The sequence below is a fragment of the Neofelis nebulosa genome, chromosome 14, assembly GCF_028018385.1.
Source record: "Neofelis nebulosa isolate mNeoNeb1 chromosome 14, mNeoNeb1.pri, whole genome shotgun sequence".
Lineage (NCBI taxonomy): Eukaryota > Metazoa > Chordata > Mammalia > Carnivora > Felidae > Neofelis > Neofelis nebulosa.
In genome coordinates, this window is record NC_080795.1 from 82,048,933 (window position 1) to 82,070,562 (window position 21,630).

The 21,630-nt window shown below is 57.6% G+C and overlaps 1 protein-coding gene and 1 long non-coding RNA gene across 7 annotated transcripts; one reads left to right on the forward strand and one right to left on the reverse strand.

Annotated features, from left to right (window-relative positions):
* Window positions 1-3,096: 3,096 nt before the first annotated feature.
* LOC131494730 (lymphocyte antigen 6K-like) lies at window positions 3,097-10,611 on the reverse strand. 5 transcript variants are annotated; one of them, XM_058699281.1, is made up of 5 exons: window positions 10,437-10,611; window positions 5,468-5,563; window positions 4,612-4,716; window positions 3,401-3,453; window positions 3,097-3,298 (listed from the first exon to the last, which is right to left on the reverse strand). In XM_058699281.1, exons 1-5 carry the CDS (start codon window positions 10,525-10,527, stop codon window positions 3,194-3,196), a joined length of 450 nt encoding a protein of 149 aa, XP_058555264.1. In that variant the 5' UTR covers window positions 10,528-10,611; the 3' UTR covers window positions 3,097-3,193. The 5 variants fall into 5 exon arrangements, with proteins under 5 accessions (XP_058555264.1, XP_058555262.1, XP_058555265.1 ...); XM_058699279.1 differs by having other exon boundaries at window positions 3,097-3,453; window positions 10,437-10,590; XM_058699282.1 differs by having other exon boundaries at window positions 3,097-3,453; window positions 10,387-10,526.
* LOC131494731 (uncharacterized) lies at window positions 10,574-21,405 on the forward strand. 2 transcript variants are annotated; one of them, XR_009253578.1, is made up of 4 exons: window positions 10,574-10,657; window positions 12,157-12,239; window positions 12,788-12,895; window positions 20,937-21,405. It is a non-coding gene; the product is annotated as an uncharacterized LOC131494731 (long non-coding RNA). The 2 variants fall into 2 exon arrangements; XR_009253577.1 differs by having other exon boundaries at window positions 10,581-10,690.
* Window positions 21,406-21,630: the final 225 nt, after the last annotated feature.

The following is a 21,630-nucleotide window of genomic DNA, read 5'->3' on the forward strand; positions in this document are numbered from 1 at the left end:
TGGAAACACGTCCAATGTGCCACCATGAAGTATGATATTTGTATTAGGTTTGGGGTAGGTTACTCTTATTAAATTTTTGAAATTTCATATTTTACGTTAAAAATACTAAGGGAGCAGTGATGATCATAAGGCTATTACCGTTCATTCTCGAATTATAGCGATAGACATCGTTGCGTAAGATTGAACCATTCTTACATTTCTGGGGAAAACTGTACTTGCGCGGAACCTATCGCTACTTCATTCACTTGGGTTTAGCAGCTAATGGTATTTTTGGTTCACCATTCGTTGGCCTCCAACTTTCTTGGACCATTTTTGTCTCGTGGTCCTATCCATCCCGTAAAGGGAATGAGCTGGTAGGCGCTATCTAAGTGCTTGGGACAGAATGACATTTGAGACAGACGGACATGCTTGTTCGAAGCGCAGAGGCCTCAGAGGGCCTGTGGGTTCAGGGATGTGCCAGCAGCTCCGTGGGCATCAGGGGAGGCGGCCCCGGCCGTGTCCGCAGCGCAAGATCTGGACTCCACACTCCCCAGCTGCTCCCGTGAGCCTCTGTGTGACCCATGGCGTCCGGCCACCGGAGGACGGGGACTGGCAGCTTGTGGCGCTTCAGAGACTCGTTCCCCTTGGAAGAGCACTGCCTAGACTCCACGGGGACCCTCGACGTCGCCTTCGTGTGTGTTTGCAGGGCCTACGCACAGGCGCTGGATTTTCCACGCAGGCGCATCTGGGCGTGTATACATTTGCCAGCGGGACAGCGGGGGCATTGACGCACCGGCCCCCAGGCGCAGGCGCACTCAGCGGGGGGACCTGCGGGCCCAGGGGCTCTCCGCAGAGCGCGCCTCCCTGTGACCACACAGTCTGGGCGCGGACCTCTGCACGCCCTTCACGTGAACAAGAAACGACACCCGTCCCCCTCGTTGCAGCCACCGTGCTTGGGGGCTCCGTGTCGCCTACACCACACGCGTTCTGGGGCCCGGCGGCCCCCCGCAGCAGAGCCATTTGGTGACCACCCGTCCCCTCCCCGTGAGGTGAGCCCTCACCTCTTGCCCGTGCCCGTGGACCCCTTCCCCTCGTGCTCCGCCTCCGATCACGGCCAATACACGGCTCTGCGCCTGCACGGGGTCGCCACCGCCTGGCCCTGGGCCGGTCACTTTGCTCCGCCCTCCTCCTTTAGCCGGCGGGTGTCCACGGGGCATTACTCAGCCGCTCTCCCGAGACCACCCGCACTTCGCTTGGCCCGAGGCCTGGGGGATTAGCTCCCACCCACGTGTCACCGGCCACGCGCGCGCGGCCCTCCCTCCTCTAGGGGGAGGGCTCCCGGGGAAACCCACCAGCAGGCGCTTCCGGGTCTCAGCCACCACCCCGCCTGTTCCCGCCTCTTCAGGCCTCCCATCCGGGGCTCTGACGCCCTCGTGTTTACCTTCTGACCCTGGCACCTGTGTTGACCCTGGATCTCTTTTTCTGAGCAACCTGTGCATCGCCTCCCTTCCGCACTCTCCCAGACGACAATCTACCACACTGGGGACAATATATCCTCAACTCACCGTCCCCCGTCCCCCTCCCTCCTCCCCCGTCCCCTCCTCTTCCTCTCCACTCCTCCCCTTCTCCCTCCTCCCCTTCCCCATCCTCTCCCCCCTCCTCCCCTCCCCATCCCCCTCCTCCCCCACCTCCTCCCTCTCCTCCCCCTCCTCTAAGAGCTTCATGCCTCACCCACCAGCACCATCAGGTCACTGAAAGCTGTCCCCATCGGCTCACCAAACCCCTGCCAGTTCCAGCTGTAGGGCTTCCCCAGACGCCCACTTCTGGGCTCCCTGCCGTCTTACACAGCGTGTTCCTGGCCTGTCTTTGAAGACACTCCACCATCAGGTGGCCGGGCCAAGTCTTGCGTGGGGGTGACGTCCCGCCTCTCTTGCTCTTTGTGGGGAGGCGCCCACTTTTGCCTGGCCTTACAGAACAGGGGCCCCCCAGCTCCAGTCCCAGGCTGTGAGTTCGGGGCAGCTGGGGGACGCTGTTCCTGGGGACGAGCGTGAGCGGCAGGACGCGAGCACACAGCCTGTGCCGGGGAAAGGGACCTGCACACGGTAGGAGGTGACAGACGCTGTTTGAAATCCTCTCCACTCCTGGAGTTGCGGGTCAATCCTCGGGGGGCCGCCCTCTGCACCGGCCCCCAGGATGCATTTAGGCCTCTGCCATGGAGGGTTCAGACGTGACAGAGACGGGCCTCGTCCGTGCCTCAGGGATGGCCCAGAAACCATCCATGCCCTGCCCCATGCTGCCCCCTTCTGGGGCCACGGAGACTCTTTCTGGAAGGTTCCCAGGGTGCCACACCCCTGGGCCAGCCGTGTCCCTGGGTCAGCCCTGTTAGAGCAGGTGGGGAGGGGGCGAGGAGAGGAAGGTGAAGGAGGGAGGTGCTCAGTGCAGCCCCCACAGGGAGTCAACCCGCGGGCAGGAGAAGAAAGCCCTTGTCTTCTGCAGACGGGGAGTGTGACCCTCAGGCCTCTTTGGCGGCTGCACCTCAGCTGAGAAATGAAAAGCGGACCCTGCTGCCCAATCCCTGGCCCGAGGCTCACGTGTTGGTCGAAGGCACGTGGGCGAACCTGTGAGCCCAGGCACCTGTGCCAGTCCCTGGGTGAAGTCCGAGTTCATCCACAAGATCCCTGATGTGGGAGGAGCTGAGCCAGAGCAGCCATGGTGCCGCCCCCATCAGAGGAGGGCCTTCCCTGGGACCACGTCCCCGCACCCCGTGCCCTGCCCAGGAGCCCTTCCCTGCTGGCGTCTCCCGCCCACTGCATCCTGTCTTCCCACCGACCCCGATCCTGCAAAGGCCGGGAGCCTCCGAGCGCTTCCCTTGGCGGGTGACACTCAGGCCCCCCGGCAGTGCTGAAACCCTCGGAGACGGACAGAAGGAGAGAGCTTCGGCCACGAACAGTTACAAGGCTTGCGCTCAGAGACGAACACTAGTACTCGAGATTCCCAACCCCCCCCCCCCCGACCCGCCCCCTGGGCCGGACTTGCTCAGAAGGGAGCTGCGGGCTGGGCCGACTGGATTTGGTCCCCCCCACCTGTTCTCCGGCCCCTCGAGAGGCAGACCACGCGTTAACCAGCGGAAAACAGGTTTAATGCTGAGGTTCCCAGCACCTGCGGCGAGCCCGGGTCATCGGTGCCGCGCTCCCAAGGCACCGCCCGAGGCCCCTCACCCAGAGGACAGAGTCAGGGAGGCGGCCAGCCAGGCCCCGCTGCTCCTCAAGCGGCTTGCTCGTCCGCCTTCTCTGAATTCCGGCTCGCGGATATTCGGTTCCTGCGTATTGCACAAGAACTCCGAACAGCAGTGCGCGTACAGGAAGGGCATAGGCTCGACGAGGACAAAGGACTTGAGTCCCGGAGCAAACGGAGCACTTACTGGACAATACCTGGAGCACTGCTTCGAAACACAGAAGAAACGCGGATAGATTCCTGACAGGAAGTGAAGAAGAGAAAGGCACCACGCGAACTGAGAGCAGCGACACCAAAGCGCTTGGGGCCTGTGCCCGTCCCAGCCCGACCTTCCGGTGCCCCCGCTCAGAGGCCACGGTTGAAGAGGCCCCTCGTCTACGGGGCGGTCGGGAGCCACCGCCCAGGACAGGGTCCGGCCTCTGTGTTCACGGCTGCTTCTGGGGCGGGGGTGGCTTGCGTGCGGTGTGACCACGAGATGCGCCCTGCCCCGCCCCTCCCCGGCTGGCCTGTCCACGTGCACGGGGAGCCCGGGTCTGGGGCTCTCCGCCCGGGGACGTACAGGCTCCCAGGCCTCACCGCTCACCACCAGGTCGCTCTGGACTTTGTAACCACGGGACAGGCAGGGGAGCGAGGGGCTCTTGCCCATCCTGGCCACTGCCCGGGGCTCGGCGCCGGCCTCCCCTTGGGCCGGCGCTGTCACCGCGAGCCTGCTGTACACGGCCCGGCTCCGCCCGGGCCGCGGGGCCACGCTGCTGGCTTCGCCTCATCTGTGGTTCACGGTGACAATCGCTTTTCCCTAGGCGGTGATGACGTTCACGCGGGGCTGGCGCGAGTCCCAAGCACCCCCTCGGCACCCCGCGTGTTTCCGGGAACGCGGACCCGCCGGAAGGGGCTGACCCTCTGCCTCCGAGCGCTGGGCGCTGCTGGGCCTCCGCACTCCCCTTCGGGGGCTTCATGCGGCCTGGAGCTCCCGGGTGACATACGCGAAACAGAGAGGTGGTCTCCACCCGTCCTAAAGCACACAACACTCCTTCCAGAACATAGCGTAAGCCCCACCCCTCATCACGTACCCCTCTCGTAACAGCACTTCTCCGTGGGGCGGTTGAAATGAAGGCTTTCGTTGTTCATTTAAAATGAATACACAACCCCTACGCTTTTCTTCCTGCACCCCAATATTCCATCGCGTCCAGTCCTGGCGCCCCGCCCCCCGTCGGCACTGCTCTCACGCAAGCTGGCCTGTCACCTGCCTGTGTTCTGACGTCTCAGGACTTTCCTCCGTTTCTCTTGAACGAACGTGATTACATTAGTTACTCTCTGTTGAGAAAACCTACACAGACCCCAAGTGCTGAAAGGATTTACCGACTTTCCTGTGAACCCGGGATGGACGGAGATACTCACTCACGGCGACGGAAGTACAAAAGTGAAAATCCCTAGGACAGTTTGATGGATTTGTGCAACCGAAACTATTCTCTATCTCGCAGACGTGACACTTCAGGGTTGCAGCTGAAAGGGGAAGAAAACCAGAGTGAAATAGTACCGCTCTCCAGGCTGATCGGGTGAGCACCGCCCCTTCCTCCATCTCTCTTTCCTCCAGGGAGCACAAAACCAAGGGTCCCGAGTCCTTGTATTCTCCCCTGGGCTACCCTCACCCTACCTCTCAACACACGCACCCACACACACATACACACACGCACACACGGCACCTCAAGTTCAATGGCTCAAGAGATTTGCAATCTGCCTTCCAGGGCCCTTCCCACTCACCTTCCCCACTCCTCCCTCCCCCGCCCCAGGCCCTGCATCCCCTCCCCTGGGTGTGGCCCGCTGCCTGGTCCGCATTAGGGCAGGACTCGCTTCCCGCTTCCCGGGGACAAGCGGGTCACCCTTCTGCGGCTGCTCCAGTTCTCTGACACAGCCCTGGATGGTCCTGTGAGGGCCGGGCCACGCGAGGCGCCCAGCCTGATGTCTCCCAGGAAGGCAGGGACACTGAGGGGACAGCGCGGTGCTGGGGAATAAGCCAGGATCCCGGCCACTCCTGCCGGCCCTCGGCAGGGGCGCCCCAAATCAAGAGGCTCCCCCATCGGGTGTCCAAATCCACAGGCTGCCCTCCTGACGCTCTCTCGCTCCCTGACCCCTGTGCCTGCCACTGCCCTGGGGCCCCCGCGGGGTCCAGACATGGGTGGCCACCCCGTGTCTGCAGAGGCATTCTGGCCCTCTTCCTTCTCCCAGCCCAGGGGGTCGAGGGGCCCAGACTTACCTTGTTTTCCAGACACGGTGACGTTTGTCTCCACCCGCGGCAGGTCCGTGACCAGGAGCAAAGCAAAGAGAATCATCGTTTCCGTGGTGCCTGGCCCTGGACACGGGGAGTGAGGCCACGCGGTCAGCTCTGTGGCTCCAGGGTCAGACCTGGCCGCCTGGGAGGCCACCCCGTGGGCCCAGGGAAGGCAGGGCGCTCCCTTGAAGAGTGTGGACGGCTACTGGCCATTCCCTAGTCCTGTGACCCAGTTTAGGCCCAAGCATACACGCCCACCAGATCCCAGTTCTGGCACCGTCACCCTTTGCTCCCACCCCAGCCCCCCAGGACGGTCTCCTGAACCCACCCTGCGCGGGCCCCACCCCTCCCTTGACAGCAAAACATGCCAGGGGTGGCCCTATAAGGCCTTCCCAGCAGATGAGAAGTAAGTGCAGCCATGGACGCTCACTCAGGGACTGGTGTGTTTGGCTTGAACGCCCTCCGAGACGCTCTCTGCGCGAAGATTATTAGGTATGTCGATCATTATACGCGCAGCTGGTCGTGTCTTTAAGTGACGCGTACACGCTTCTTTTTAAGGTTTCTCTCGGTAGCCCCATGTTGTATGTTTGTTTGAGTTTTACCTTAATACTTACATCTCTGTCTTTTCTTTAACGTTTATTTATCTTTGATGGAGAGAGAGCGAGACAGGGCACGAGCGGGGAAGAGCAGAGAGAGGGGGAGACGCAGATTCCGAAGCAGGCTCCAGGCTCCGGGCTGTCAGCACGGAGTCTGACGTGGGGCCCGAACTCACAGACCTGAGATCACGACCCGAGCCGAAGTCGGATGCTTAACCCGCTGAGCCACCCAGGCGCCCCTATGCTTACATCTCTTGAAACAACTCTCTTTCTCCTGTTTTGTCGTGTAATATTTGCTCCCCGGGGTGTCACTTTTCAACGGCACCCCACCCTTCCCACCATCACCCTGGGTCACAACGGACCGCTTCCGAAGCAGTGAGCCCGTGCTCCTGTCCTTCCCTTCGTGGCCCGGTTTCGGTCGCATCATTGCTGCCTCATCAGATCAGACAGAGGAAAGCAGAAGTAGTCGGTCCTATGGATAAAGAACCATCATTCCCCAAAGCAAACACTGGCCACACCGAAAATCAACAACACGTCTTGCGCCCGTCAGAGAACTGAGGTCACAGAACTGGCGCTCCCAAGTCTGGCGAGCCGGGTATGCCCCGCGAGGCAACCCTACATAGACTCACCCGGAGCAGAAGCTGCGGGAACCACGGGCCGGTGGGAGCACTTCACTGTGATTTTGACAGAGGGCTGGAGGCTGAGTGCCGGAGCAGGAAGAGCCGTCCCCGGGCTGGGGGGGGGGGGGGGTCTCCCGAGCGCACAGAGTCTCCATCCAGCCCCCAGCACTTCGTCTCCGAGCCCTTTCTTTCTTTGAGTGGGTGACAGCCGACAGTGCCACACAACACGCCCTCCCTCCAAGGAGCAACGCGTGAGGAAGATTCGAGGCTAAAGCGGGAGACGAAAACAAGGACACTCAAGAGTGTACAACCTAAGGCGACGACAGCTACAGCAAACTGGGCACAGAGTCCAGGCCCCGGGGCCGTAAGGTGAGTGCTCGCTCTCAGGGCCTGCTTACCGCGCTTCCTCTCAACCCACAATACACGACCAACCGGCAGCCGGACACACAAGGCATGCCCGGAGCCAAGATAAACCGTCCACAGAGGAAAAGCCAGCACGAGGATGTGACACAGGTGACGGACGCGTCACCGTCGTCAGAGAGGGGATGTGAAATGACTAGGACCAGGACACTAAAAGCGCCGGTGGAGAAGGCAGACCACACGTGAGAACAGATACGCAATGTGAGCTTAGGACGGAAAACTCTGAGAGTCACATGGGAATGCTAGGAAGCAAAACCACGTGTTTTTTTTTTTTTTAATTTTGTTTTGTTTATTTATTTTTGAGACAAAGAGAGACAGAGCATGAACGGGGGAGGGTCAGAGAGAGGGAGACACAGAATCCGAAACAGGCTCCAGGCTCTGAGCTGTCAGCCTGACACACAGAGCCCAACGTGGGGCTCGAACTCAAAAACCACGTCTTTTTTGATGAAAATGAGGAATGTGTCGGGTGGGTCACCACTGCTCTCGACACAGCCGCAGAGAGACTCCGCGAACTTGAAGATGGGTCGGTAGAAATCTCCTTGCCTGAAACGCCAGGACAAACACAACAAGAAAACGGAACAGGATGTCCAAGAACCGTGGGACGAGCTTATTTTCGGTAACGCCCAGCTCCCCGAAAGACCAAAAGGAGGAGGAGGGATGGCACGGAAGCATCCCTGAAACCATACTGGCTAAGGGCTTTCCAGCGGTCCTGACAGACATCGCTGTGGAGACTCGGGCAGCTTAGAGAACAGGACGGGCACAACCCCCGAAACAAACAAATACACACACACAAAACCACCTCTACCGAGGCGTGTTCGAAGCACGGAAAATCACAGAGAAAGCTTTCCGGAACCCGGAGGAAGAAACAACGCACGTGATGTGCCAAGAAACAAGAAGAGGGCTTTCCGTGCACTTCACATCGAACCACCCAAGCGAAAGAGCGTAAAAACCATTTCAGGTGTCGGAAGACGACGTCTGCCAACCTCGAACCCGGTGGCTGGAGGAGCTCCCCTTCGAAGCACAGCAGACTGCAGTTTTTTTGTTTTTTTTTGTTTTTTTTTTTTAAATTTTTTTTTTCAACATTTTTAAATTTATTTTTGGGACAGAGAGAGACAGAGCATGAACGGGGGAGGGGCAGAGAGAGAGGGAGACACAGAATCGGAAACAGGCTCCAGGCTCCGAGCCATCGGCCCAGAGCCTGACGCGGGGCTCGAACTCACGGACCGCGAGATCGTGACCTGGCTGAAGTCGGACGCTTAACCGACTGCGCCACCCAGGCGCCCCAGACTGCAGTTTTTTAACGCCCATGACACCCGCCACACAGTGTGGTCTCTGTTGACTTCATCTCTCTTCCAGCGTTGAGTCCACGATAAAATATAGCAATACGTTTGGAGTGGAAATCCCATCACGTTTCAAACATCGCAGTAAATAAAAACTCAAACACACGCTAAAAAAAAAAAAACCAAAAAAAAACTGCGAGGAAGCTCTCTTGACACATTTATCTGCGATTTCTGTACGTCCACACCTTTTCCGCCACATGCACTGAGCACAGAGGCTCGGTGCACATCAGCAGAGTGCAAGGCAGCTCCCGGAGGGTCAGCATCCAGCAGCCCCCTGCACAGGCCCCCCCGCTCCCCTCCCCACCTGCACCTCCCCTCCGGGCTCCTCTCCCCACCCACACCTCCCCTGCACCTCCCCTCCTGGCTCCTCTCCCCACCAGCTCCTCCCCTGCACCTCCCCTCCTGGCTCCTCTCCCCACCCGCACCTCCCCTGCACCTCCCCTCCTGGCTCCTCTCCCCACCAGCACCTCCCCTGCACCTCCCCTTCTGACTCCTCTCCCCACCCACACGTCCCCTGCACCTCCCCTCCTGGCTCCTCTCCCCACCCACACCTCCCCTGCACCTCCCCTCCAGGCTCCTCTCCCCACCTGCACCTCCCCTACACCTCCCCTTCTGGCTCCTCTCCCCACCCGCACCTCCCCTGCACCTCCCCTCCTGACTCCTCTCCCCACCCACACGTCCCCTGCATCTCCCCTCCTGGCTCCTCTCCCCACCAGCTCCTCCCCTGCACCTCCCCTCCTGACTCCTCTACCCACCTAAGCCTCCTCTGCACCTCCCCTCCTGGCGCCTCTCCCCACCCACACCTCCCCTGCATCTCCCCTCCAGGCTCCTCTCCCCACGGGCACCTCCCTGCCCAGCAGGTCCCAGGCTCCCCCACCGGGCACTGCCAGGAGCAGGCAGGTCTTTCCACACACCCCTCAGGCCTCCTCTTGCAGGAAGTCATCTGGGGCTGCCTCCACCCGGAGCTCAGCCGAGGTCCCCATGCCCCCCCCAACAATGCTTGTCCTGATGTACTCCCTGACCCCGACCTCAAGAGCAGCTGGGGAAAAGTGCTGGGACATTATCCACGCAGACGTTTCCTGCTCCTACAGATGATGGGCAAACGTGCCCCTCCGCCACCCCCGCCCTCCCCTCCCTCGGCGGCCCTGAACGCAGACCCTGGCCCTCTCCTCCAGGATGGCCCCCCAGGCACCTGGCAGGGCCCGCTCCAGCCGGAGGGTCTGGCGGGGAGGCGGGGAGATTTCCGTCCCTGGAACTGGCGGGACCCAGCCAGAGACCTTTCCAGAGCACAGCGGCACCAGCAGGGAGGCCCGGAAGGACAGGCAGGAAAAGGTGGCCTTGCGGAGTAAGAAGGCTCTTCCAACCGGGACCCGCCCCCGTCGGTCCCCGCGGAAAAGACACGCGAGGGACAGCCACGCGAGGGACGAGTGACAAAACCAAGCCCGACGGGACCGGCCCCAGCGCCGGGAAGGAAGCGCACGCTCTGCAGGCGGAGGTCAGAGAAGGTTCCAGGAGGCTGAGGGTCGCAGTCAAGGAGCCGCTTTTCCTTCTCGAAACTAAACACACGACATCAAACTGGGCCCCGCACAAAGGGCCTGGAAGAAGAAAGCGCAGAAACTGCGGGGAGAAGAGGTCCAGGCGGTGCGGGCCGGGCGGGGCGGGGACTCCAGGGGCCCAGGGACCCCCGGGCAGCGGCAGTGGCAGTGGCAGCGCCGGTTGTGCCCGTGGGACTGAGGGGCGCCGGCAGGACCCCGCCCTCCGCGCCCCCCGCCGTTGCAAGCACCCCCCACGCCAGCCCTGGGCCACGCCCCGAACCTCCTGGACCCTATATCGACGCCCCTCCCGTCACCCTTCACCCTACTGAGACTCGCCAGGCCTTCTGGAACCTTCCAGCCCCCCCCCCCCCCCCCCCCCAGGACGCGTCCAACCTTCTGCCAATTAACTTCCACGCTGCCCGCCTGTGAGGTGAGCCCCGAACCTTCCGGAACCTCTGGCGCCGCCGGACTCTCTGAGAGTGGGGCCTTCAGGGCTTGTGGAACCTTGTGGAACCCGAGTGTGCGCGTGCGCATGCGTGGGCGCGGGGCCTGCCGGGAGTCCCGCGCGCAGCGACGGAGACCCCTCCCTTGCGGACGCGCCCCGGCCGTGGGAAGCGCGGCTGCGGCCCGGAGAGTCTTCGCGCTCACACTGCTGAGCCCGCCGGTTGGAGGCCTTGCCCGCCCAGGGTTCCAGAAGGTTCTCTGCGGTCGCCGTGGGGACGCGTGGGGACGGAGGGCGCAGGGAGCCTGCGGGGCGGCGTTCGAAAGGGCGGTGGGGGGCGGGGGGCACCGTGGGCGCCTGTCCCGGGCCCTCAGCGGGGGTCTGCTGGGCTGCCCGGGTCCTCTCGGGGTGGGGACACGGCGGGTGAGGCGGCACCGCCCACACGGGCGCCACCCCAAGCCCCAGTCAGGCGCTCCCCCAGACCGGCGTCCCCCCTCAGGCAGGTGCTCCCCCAGAGAAGTGTCCCCCCCCCAGGCAGGTGCTCCCCAGACAGGCGTCTCCCCTCAGGCAGGTACGCCCCCAGAGAGGTGTCCCCCCCCAGGTAGGTGCTCCCCAGACAGGAGTCCCCCGTCAGGCAGGTGTCCCTCCAGTCAGGTGTCCCCCCTCAGTCAGGGGCTCCCCCAAGGAAGTGTCCTCCCCAGGTAGGTGCTCCCAAGACAGGAGTCCCACTCAGGTGGTGCTCCCGAAGAGAGGTGTTCCCCCCCCCCCCAGGCCGGTGAACCCCAGACAGGAGTCCCTCAAGGCAGGTGCTCCCCTAGACAGCACTCCCCCCTCAGGCAGGAGCTCCCCCAGACCGGTGTCCCCTTCGGGCAGGTGCTCCCGCCCAGGTGTTGGGGGGGGGGCGGGAAGCAGTTTTCCCTCAGGATCCCGGGCTCGCAGACTTGGGGGTGCAGATGGGCCCCCACGGGAACACTGTGCGGAAGCGGGCACTGCCTGGGGGGATCCTGGAGCATGGAGCATGGGCCAGGGTCAGGGCTCAGGTGTGGGGCCCCCCGGGCCCTCCCCCGCCCGCGCTTCAGGGCCACCCGATTCCGCGGGAGGGGTGGGGGGCAGCGGAACGTTCTGGCGCACACTATGGCCACTGCGCAAGTCAGGCCGCCGGCCTCCAAGGGAGCCGGGTGGTCACCGCGTGCTGCCCCGCATTTGTCCATCGCCTGTAGGAGCTGGAAACGCCTCGTGGACAGTGTCCCAGCACTTTTCCCCAGCTGCTCCTGAGGTCGGGGTCAGCGAGTACATCCGGACAAGCATTGTTGGGGGGGGGGGGCATGGGGACCTCGGCTGAGCTCCCAGTGGAGGCAGCCCCAGGTGACATCCTGCAGGAGGAGGCCTGAGGGGTGTATGGAAAGGCCTGCCTGCTGCCTGTAGAGCCCGGTGGAGCTGGCAGAGCCCTGCCTGCTGAGCAGCGAGGTGCGGGTGGGGAGAGGAGCCAGGAGGGGAGGTGCAGGGGAGGTGTGGGTGGGGGGAGGAGCCAGGAGGGGAGGTGCAGGGGAGGAGCGGGTGGGGAGAGGAGCTGGGAGGGGCTGGTGGACGCTGGTGGACCCCAAAGCCTCCCTCCAGGATCCCCGCACCCTGCTCACGTGGGTCCTGCAGACACGCATCCTGTGAGGTGGCCTCTGTGACATGCAGGCTGCTGACGTGTGTCCCGGTCTCTTCACCTATAGGTTCAAGTTCCTCCAGGAGATGATGCTCCTCTGGGCCTTTCTCCTTGTCATCTGGTTGCCTCAGGTCACCCTGGCTAAAGCTTGTTAAGTATCAATTCCTCTCACTGTCTTCCCAGTGATGAGACTTTACTGTTATCCAGGGTCAGAGAAAGGGTCTGGGTGGGATTCCGTCACCTTAGGCAGCCGGGACCCCCGATGTCAGTGCAGTTGGTGGGCACAGGGTGGGTTTGGAAGGGTCCCCGAGCTACGTGAGGGTCGGGAGGGCGTTTCTAGCTCGGCCCTCCCTCACCTGGGAAGGGCAGCGTTGGAGACTCCAGGGAAGTCTGGGAGGGCGCTGGCCTTTTCTGACTGCCAGGCTCTCTTGGGCACAGGGGCCGTCATCTGCGGGGCAGAGGGTCCCCTCAGCCGGCTCCCTGGCGGTGCTCGCCGGCGTCTGTCTCTGGGAACAGGGACGACTCCCGCGTGGACCTGGTCTCTGCCCGGAAGCTACCCTGGCCAGAGCGGAGCCCGTCGAGGGCCGGGCGGTGGAGGCCTCCAGAAGTCCTTCAAGGCAGGGGGAGGGCACAGCCAGCGGGTAACGGTGGTCGGTGCTCGTGGCACTGGAGCCAGATGCTGCTTACTGTTTCCTCAGGGACCTATAATCTGAAATGCTACGATTGTTGGACCATCAACAGCTTCTTTTGTACAAGTATGACATTGTGTCCAACAGACCTCAGGCGCTGTATGACCATCTCTGTTCGTAAGTACCTGTTTGTCTTCCTTGCACGTTGTGAATTAGGCACCCCACCTGAGCACTTTCAGGGAGCTGTCTGATCTGCTCTGTCTTGGACCCAGCCCCGTGGCCCTTGGCCTGCTCTGTCCCCATCCTGAGAGCCCACCCCAGCCTCTAGGCTCAGCCCCAGGAGAGGCCGGCGTGCACCATCCTGGAGAGCCAGGCACCCCGCAAGGTGGGGCTGTCAGGGTCCACGTGCACCGTGGGGGGTTGCCAGACCCTAGGCCTCCGCTCCGTGTCAGTCCTTGGTGGCGGTGCTGACGCCCCCGAGTCGCCCGGGCGGTCCCTCGTTGCCCATTTGATTCGGGCTGGTGGGGGGAGGGCTTCCAGCTAAGCAGGCCCGAAAAGCGGGCATCCTGCGGACTTCTCAGGACAAGGACTACTGCACACGGAGGGCAAGGCCAAGTGTGGGCTCAGGGCTAGCGTGACTTTTCAGGGTGCTCTTGGCTCTTACTCAGAGGCTCAGGTGCCCTGAGAAAGGCGTCCCGCTCGCCAGGGCCCTAAGCTGACGCACAGGGTCGGCCAGAGGCCGGTGACCATTCGATGAGCCTGGGAGGCTGCAGCCAGTGCAGGGCCTGGCAGGGAGGCAGTGGCCCCGTGTGGGGCCCTGCCGGGGGCCTGTCCTCTGGCCCCTGGCCTTCCGCAGTGTCTCTTTGCACCTTAACGTGCCATTCTGTGTTCCAAGCTCCCCGCAACACGGTCTTCTTTCGGCCTCCTCTCGGTGGTACCGGCTGGCCTACCCTGTGGGCATCTGGGGCTTTGGAACTCAGGAAGGAGCTGGAATCTGTCCCGGGTTCCTGCAGCGGGCACCTGTTGTGTGCAGGTCTCGGCCTGTCGACGTGCAACGATATGGCGGGACTGGCCCTCGTGGTTCTTGTGATGCCTGAGGACGCCCTCGGCGCGGCCGTCAGGAACTGGGAACCCACAGGGCTGTGGCTCACGAGTCCTGGAGCTTCCAAGGCACACGGCCAAGTCGTGGTGGGACGAGAGATGCACGGGCTGGGAGTGCCGTTTCTGGGCTCAAGGGGGGCATCTGGGTTTTCCCGGGCCCGTCTTCATTGGTGAGTTTACAACACGAGGGCAGGACTCTAAAACGCGAGAAGAAGAGAAACCAGCGACCCCGTGGTCAGCTCTGGAGCCCCACCAAGAGCCCTGGGACGAAGGAGCCTCGGGCGGTAGCGGTGCGGGGGTGCGGGCTCTGTATCTAGTCCAGCGGCTGGTGGTGTTTCCCCCAGAGAGCCGTCCTTGAGGTGGGTGCCTTGGCAGTCAAAGCTCCTCAGGCACTTGCACCACAGGAGGAACAGAAGCCGCCATCAGAGCTCCGCTGCTGCCCCTCTGGGAGACCCCGGTGGGTGGCGGGTTGCCGCGCTGGGACGGCTGCTTCTGAAGGGGGCGTTGGGCTCTGTTTCCCAGCCTCTCTCCCTGTGTGGCTCTGAGCTATACTTGGCCCTGGGAGAGCCCGCGTGAGGTCTGCAGGGCTGAGGTGAAGCAGACGGTGGGTCTCGAAGGTCGTGATGGTTCTGCGGTGATGGACGCCAGGGGACCCCATCCAGCGTCTCCACACTTCATCCTGCTTCACGTCCATCCCATCAGCCCCGTTGCCCACGAGCAGTTCCTAGGAAGGTAGCAGTTGCGTGGCCGCTGGCCTGCACAGGCGACAGGTGTGTGGGTGAACACCTCAGACATCTTCACGAGAGTCTCCTGTGCGTGAGCCGAGACAGGGGGTCGGGGGCAGAGAAGCATGGCATCCATATTTTCCTGCCAACTGGGCTCGTCCCCCTGGCCCCGCCCCGCCTCGCCTCAGCGTCAAATGGACCTGGTTTTGGACTGTCCCTCTGATCGCCAGCCGGCACCGATAAGCAGGTAAGCCTCTAAGAGATGGTCGACATCTTTGGTCATTAGGGAAATTAAAATTGAAAACACGATTAGGTATGTCTAATCAGAGTGACCGAAGTCAAAAACAGTGGCCACACCAAAGGCTGGCCAGGACGGTAAAGAAATCAGATTTTCGTATTTGGCCAGTGACAGTGAAAAATGGGACCACAAATTATGGCAAACGCGGTCCGGTTTCTTAAAAACACAACATGTAGGGGCGCCTGGGTGGCGCAGTCGGTTAAGCATCCGACTTCAGCCAGGTCACGATCTCGCGGTCCGTGAGTTCGAGCCCCGCGTCAGGCTCTGGGCTGATGGCTCGGAGCCTGGAGCCTGTTTCCGATTCTGTGTCTCCCTCTCTCTCTGCCCCTCCCCCGTTCATGCTCTGTCTCTCTCTGTCCCAAAAATAAATAAAAAACATTGGGAAAAAAAAATTAAAAAAAAAAAAAACACAACATGCAGCTACCGTCGATCCCCGAATTGCATTTCTGGGGGTTTTCCCAGAAGAGTTGAAACTTCGCCTGTGCGAAACCATGCATGGATGTTTGTCCCGGAGTGGTTTGTAGCACCTCGATCCCTGAAGCAACCCAGACATCCTGGAGCACCTGAACGGTAAAGACACCGTGGTGAGTCCGCCATGGGCGTTACTCGGCAGTAAGCAGGGCAGCCACTGCTCCGTTATCCTGAATGAGTGTCCTGGGAAACACGGGGAACGAGAAAGGGCCAGCTCCAGAGGTAACTGTCCATGTTTCCTCTTATAGACATCCTAGAAATGACCAACTTCTAGATGCAGACCCCAGAATCGTTTTGTGGGAGTCAATGGCCAGGCATTTGTGTGGGAAAGGGGTGGGTGTGTCCCTATGAGGGATGACTGTGGTGTAAGCCTGGTGTTCCCTGTCACCGCTTTGAGAGCCGTTGCCCTAGTCGCGCTGCTGCACTGCTGTCTGGTCACGAGGTACCGTTGGAAGTGACTGAGTCCAGGTGCACGGGAGCTTTCGTATTTCCTGAAAACGTTTTGAAGGTACAATTATCGGAAGTAAGACACCGAACATCAGAAAAGCAATTTAAGATCTAACGGATCGTTAGTGACACTAATATTAAAATGGCTACAAGTAGGAACCCATGATTTTCAAACAAACAAAATTCATATGTGTTGCTTCATAGAGGCACGCTTTGAAATGAGAACATAAAAACTCTGAGAATAAAATACAGAACATGGTATACAACGTAAATACCGACTCCCAAGCTCTTAGTCACGCAGTGAGGCAAAGCTAACGTGAACTCAAGGGCGTTGCTTGTGTGAAGAGCAGAACAGCACTGGATGGAGACGAAAGGGTGAGACAGCCGGGAAGACACCAGCATCGAAGTGCACACACGCCCGATGATGCAGGAGGAAGGGCCCCACCGAAAAATGGCCCCAGAGCTTAGGAACTGTAGGTAGGGCATGGTCACAGCGTTGTCGTTAACATACCGCTGCCCATGGCTTCCAGGTGCTAGAGCAAGGACCCCAAACTTACCAGAGCCATTCAGCCAGGCTGGACCAACTCTTTCTATAAAGGATCAGAAGCAACCCTGCCTAGTAGTAGGCCACCTAGACTCATAGCAAGTGCCCCGCACTGCCTGTGTGGGGGTAGGAGAAGCCACGGAGGTGGGTAAACAGAGTGATCGTTCCTATGTCCCAACAGATCTTTACCCATAGACACAGCTGGTGGACTGGGACTGCCCCGCGGGCTCTTGTTTGCCACCCTCTGCTACAGAAGGTCTGAAGGACACTGGTTACGAAGGAGGAATACTCATGATGTGTGACAGCAGAGCTACCCATGACCCAATACACACTTTTTTACAAGGTTGCTAATGATGTTTGCAATACTGAGTTCATGCCAGGACCTAATGCAAGCATCTACACGTGTCAAAGGAAGGCATTTCTGCAGAGTTCCTTATCTGTTACGGTGGACTTAAGCTAGAAATCGTGACGCCAAAGGGAACTGGGAAAACCTCCACTGCTTATAATCACACAGAGCAGTTCTGAATAACCAAAGACCCAAAGAGAAGCCACATGGAAGTTAGGAAAGAAGAAGGACTCCATGATTCTAAAGCTAGGACGTGGGGAAAATGAGTGCAGTGCAGCGAAAGCAGAGTCGAGAGTGCAAATAGACACTCTCGGCCTCTCGTAGAAGAGAGAACGCGTGCAAAGGCCCCAAGCTTCCACTCAGGAAGACAGAAGAATAGGAAATCCACCCAAAGAAATGAGGTAGGGAATGTCAGGAAGACAGCAGAAATCCTTGTAATGGGAAGACGAAAACCCAGAAAGAATCCCCAGAAAGCCAACAGTTGGTTTTTGGAGGGATTCATAGTATGGGTAAAATGGGGTAGGGGAGCTCAAAGGCAGAAATGTAAAATTCACACTTTCGTTATCAGAAATGCAAAGGAGGGGCATCCATCAGAGGCCACTTTTTTCTTTCCCTTGTAAAGAAAACAAGAGGCCACTATGATAGCCTTCCTGTGACACATTGGAGAGTCGTGATGAAATGAATCACACCTTGAAAAACACAGTTGAATTGGCTCTGACCCACAATGAGATTGTAAAGCTGAAGTGCCCTGAATCCTTTCTGGAAAACCTAGAAATGGAAAACCTGGAGAACCCGGAAATCCTTTCTGGAAAACCAACTAGAGATAGCGTCTCTGGCAAAGTCCACTAGCTTCGTAGGAGAAATCACCCTACCTTACACAAACTCTTCCAGATAATAAAGGAGGAGGATTGCTCCCCAACACATTCATGATGACAGTCTGACTCCAACACAAAGCCTAGGAAGGACGTTGGAAGGATGGAAACCACAGACGAACCTCTCCTGTGACTAGAGCTGCAGCGGTACTAGCCAGATCCGAACCAAGAGAATCCTACTGTGGAGAAGCTATACCACACCCAAAGGAATGTTGTATCCTGCATGCCATCCTGGAACAGGAAAAGAACATTAAGGGGAGAAGAATGAAATCTGAATAAAGTGTGGGAAAATGTGCGATAGGATGGCAAATGATGAGAGACAAGAGGGGCCTGGGTGTAGGTGTTTAGAACACACAGACACACACACACACTGCAGTGTGGCTTACAATTGAAACCCACTAGTTCAGTTCACCATCTTAGCAAAGAAAATGGGAAACATCACAGCCACAGATGCTGAAAACTGATGAAATCCAGTATCCTTTCCAAATTAAACAAAAAAACTGAGGAAATGGAAGACGAGAGGACATTTTCTGTCCCAAGGAAAATACTGGAACACTTTTCCCTTGAGGTGAAAGTGGGGTCAGAGGCCTCTTGTCACGACCTCCACTCCCATGAAGCAGAATTATGGGTGGCACAGGAATTAATAGGTCACGGGAAGAAATGATACACACAGTGGCTGGGAAATAGGAAGCAAGCAGCTACTATTCACCAAAGATGATGAACTTTGGACATAAGCAGTGCCTTGGGCAATGGCCCGAAATACAAGGTCAGTACTCAAAAATCAAATTAAAAAACCCATGGTGTATTTATACAACAACAATGAACACGTGGAAAATGAAATGTGCAAAAACACACATAGCATTTGAAAACCACCACATACCTGGAAACAAACGCAGGCAGATTTCTGCAAGACTTCCATATCGAAGCTGTGAACAGGTGAAATGGAAGGACTTAAACCAACGGTTCTGGATGGAGCAACCCAGCAGAGGTAGGACAGCTGTTCTCCTCAAGTTCATCCTCAGATTCCATGAAATCCCAGTCAGAGTCTCACCAGGTTAGTGTGTGTGTGTTGGGGTGGGGGTGGGGGCAAGCTGATTCAAAATATTCAAATGTGTATGGAACTTTAGGGGCTAGGAATGTCCAAGGCAATCTCGTGGAAGAAGAGAGGAACAGAGAACTTGGACTCTTACACAAGATTCTTTCGTCTCGTCAATGCACATGGTCTGGTGTTGGTGTTGGGATTGAAAAATAGACCGACGGTAGAGAAAAGAGGTCTCAGAAAAAGCCACGTGCTTTCTGACAATGTTGACCCGGAAGGTTGTGGGGAAAGACAGTCATTGGCACTAACCAGTGGTGGGTGGAGGAGATCTTATACACGTGATTTACAGAACAGAAATAGTTTCAGGTGCTTTCTAGATCTCCATGTAAATAGTAAAAGAACAAAGCATGAGCTTTATTTTTTTGGAAGGGAAATGTAGAAGAATGTGTCCCTGGGATAATTAAGAATTTGAGACACCTGAACAATATAGTGCTGATCACTGATGAGGAAAATCGGTAAATGGGATTACATAAAAATTCACAACTTCTGCCCCCGAGAGGATACTGGTAAGTGTACAGATGCCACAGATGAAGAGAAGACCCTTTAAGACACTGTCTGCTCAAGGGCTTATATTCCGTATATGGAATGAACTTCTTCTACGAATCACTACTTGAGCAAGCAGACCATCCAATAGAAATTGGAGCCAAAGGCTTGAGGCTGTTTACCAAAAATGATATCCAAGTGGGTACTAAATATAAGAAAAGTCATCCAACGTGAACGTTTCTCGTGGAAATGAAACTCAGAACTATGGTATGGTAACACCAAAAGGAATGACTAAACATTCACAAATGGCTACTTGTGTGGTGGCAAGATGTTGAGCTGGACACGATCCTTTGGAGTATAAATAGGTTCACCCGTTCTGGAAACCTCTTCAGCAGCTTCTGCTAAAGCCATATGTATGCATCTTAAGGACTCAGCATTTACCACCATGTCAAGAACTCACACACGCTCACCTCGTGTGAGGACGAGAATATTCACTGCAGAGCTCGTTGGGGGAGGTGACAGGCAGAAACAATGCTAACGCCCATCAGCAGTCAACCATGGAATGTTCATCAGTGGAAAAGTGTACAAAGGGGAGAGTAAACCATACACAGCACTGGGCCACATCAGGGATAGGTTTCCCAAACACAAAGCAGAGAAAAGAAGCCAGACCCCAAAACAGACAGTACAGGAGTTCATATTCACAAAGTGCAAAAACAGACAAAACTAACACATAGGCTTGGAAATCCAGACATTTCTTATCTTTAGCCTTGGCTGCTTTTAGTGCCTGATGGCAGAACAGAGGCGGGAATTCGGTAGTTTTTAATCCAGTTCTGTTTCTGGAGCTCGTGCCGGTTCCATGGGTATGAGCACTTCCTGAAATCCAGTCAGCTGTCGGCTGGCTTATGAGTGTGCACTCTTGCGTAGAACGTTGGACTTCCAGAAACCCTTCATGTGGCAAATAGAGACAAGCAAGTGACGGGAGCTTAGCTGGGAGTTCCTTCCTTTGACCTCAGAGCCATGAGTGGAAACGTCAACGGTGGCAAGTTCCAGGGAGAAAGTATCGGGTAAACACCGGGGTCACAAGGGAGCAGAAGTGGTGAGTGAGCGCCGAAGAATTTAACTCAGGGACTCTCTAAGGAGGCCTCAGATGGCGCCTTGCTCACATGGCCAAGATACACATGCTTGTGCATCTTAAGGACTCAGCCTTGGTGGTTGGCCAAGGCTGTTGGGTGAGCCTACCAGTGAAGGTAATCACAGTAGTTGTGGGACCCTGCTTGCGGTGGAGCACCCTGTCCGTGCTGGGGCGCAGGTTGGCATTAAGGGTGCATCGAGGTTTATATGTTGGGCCAGGAGCTGGGAACACCTGGCCGAGGGTTCCAGGCGGGAGCTCGTCCTAGAGGGGCCACACTGAGTCTCAGAAAATCAGCTGAGGGCCACATGGACTCCACTTCAGGGTCTGTGTGATCCTGTGAGACATGAGTGAAACATTTCTTTGGCCTCTGTTCTCTTTCTAGAGCCCTGAGATTCTTAGGACAAATAATGAACAGGACATTTCGTCTGTGCAGCCATGTGCCAAGGCACCTTGATACTATTTAGAGACAGCCAGAGGCAGAGATGAGATGGCCGTGTAGACAGAAAACCATCTCCAGGAGAAGTTGTCCATGGAGGAAACAGACCCTCTGGTGGCCTTTCTTGGGTGTTCTTTATCTGTGAAAATTCGAGGCAACGTAGTCACATCTGGGGATGTATAACACTAGTTACTGGGTGAACTGTGCTTTGTTGTTTGTGAGCAGAAAACCTGAAATCAATGATTTTCATCTCTACTTTTTAAGGTTTGAACAGTCGGGAGCTACTTGTTTACAAGAACTGTACGAGCAACTGCACGTTTGTGTATCCAAGCGAAGTGCCTGCTGAAGCACCAAGATCACAGTTTTTTAAAACTAATAGTTCCTATTTTGTTCGTTGTTGTGGTAGTATTAATTGCAATGAAGGAGGTCCTATTTCTCTTGAAAAGGATATTGTACATGAGGATATAATTGAGGAGCGTGTAGTAGCAATGGCACACGTGGGGGAGTCACCATTTTCCCTGAGCATTGCCTCCATCCTGGTCAGCCATACACTGACATGAGAAGCCCTCTGGGAGGGTCTGATCCCTTCCCTCATTCCTCAGGGCAAGTTCACTCTCCTTTCCTCCCTTGTGAGCCAAGGATACTGACCCACAGGGCCCCAGGTGGACCAGTAACCCTTTCCCAGCTTATTTCAAGAGAGAAATAAAGAACATTATTGCTTGGGTACTGCTTACCTAGAGATTTGTTTGTGGTTTTAGCATTTGATCTGTTTCTTCCTCTTTAGACATCATCTTGCAAATAGACCAAAACATCTTGTTGCTTTAGCATGCAGAGATGGAGTATTTTTTTAAGTTTATTTTTCAGAGAGAGAGAGAGAGAGAGAGAGAGAGAGAACATGCATGGGAATGTGAGCAGGGAGGGGCAGAGAGAGGGAGACAGAGCCCCATGCTGGGCTCAA

Bases quoted from the DNA above. Each gene is read 5' to 3' on its own strand.
- LOC131494730 (XM_058699278.1), bottom strand. From the start codon at position 4,169: ATGAAGCCCCCGAAGGGGAGTGCGGAGGCCCAGCAGCGCCCAGCGCTC. The intron at 3,454-3,796 runs GTGAGCGGTGAG...ACTTCCTGTCAG, and splicing joins AAGTCCAGAGCGACCTGGTG to GAATCTATCCGCGTTTCTTC.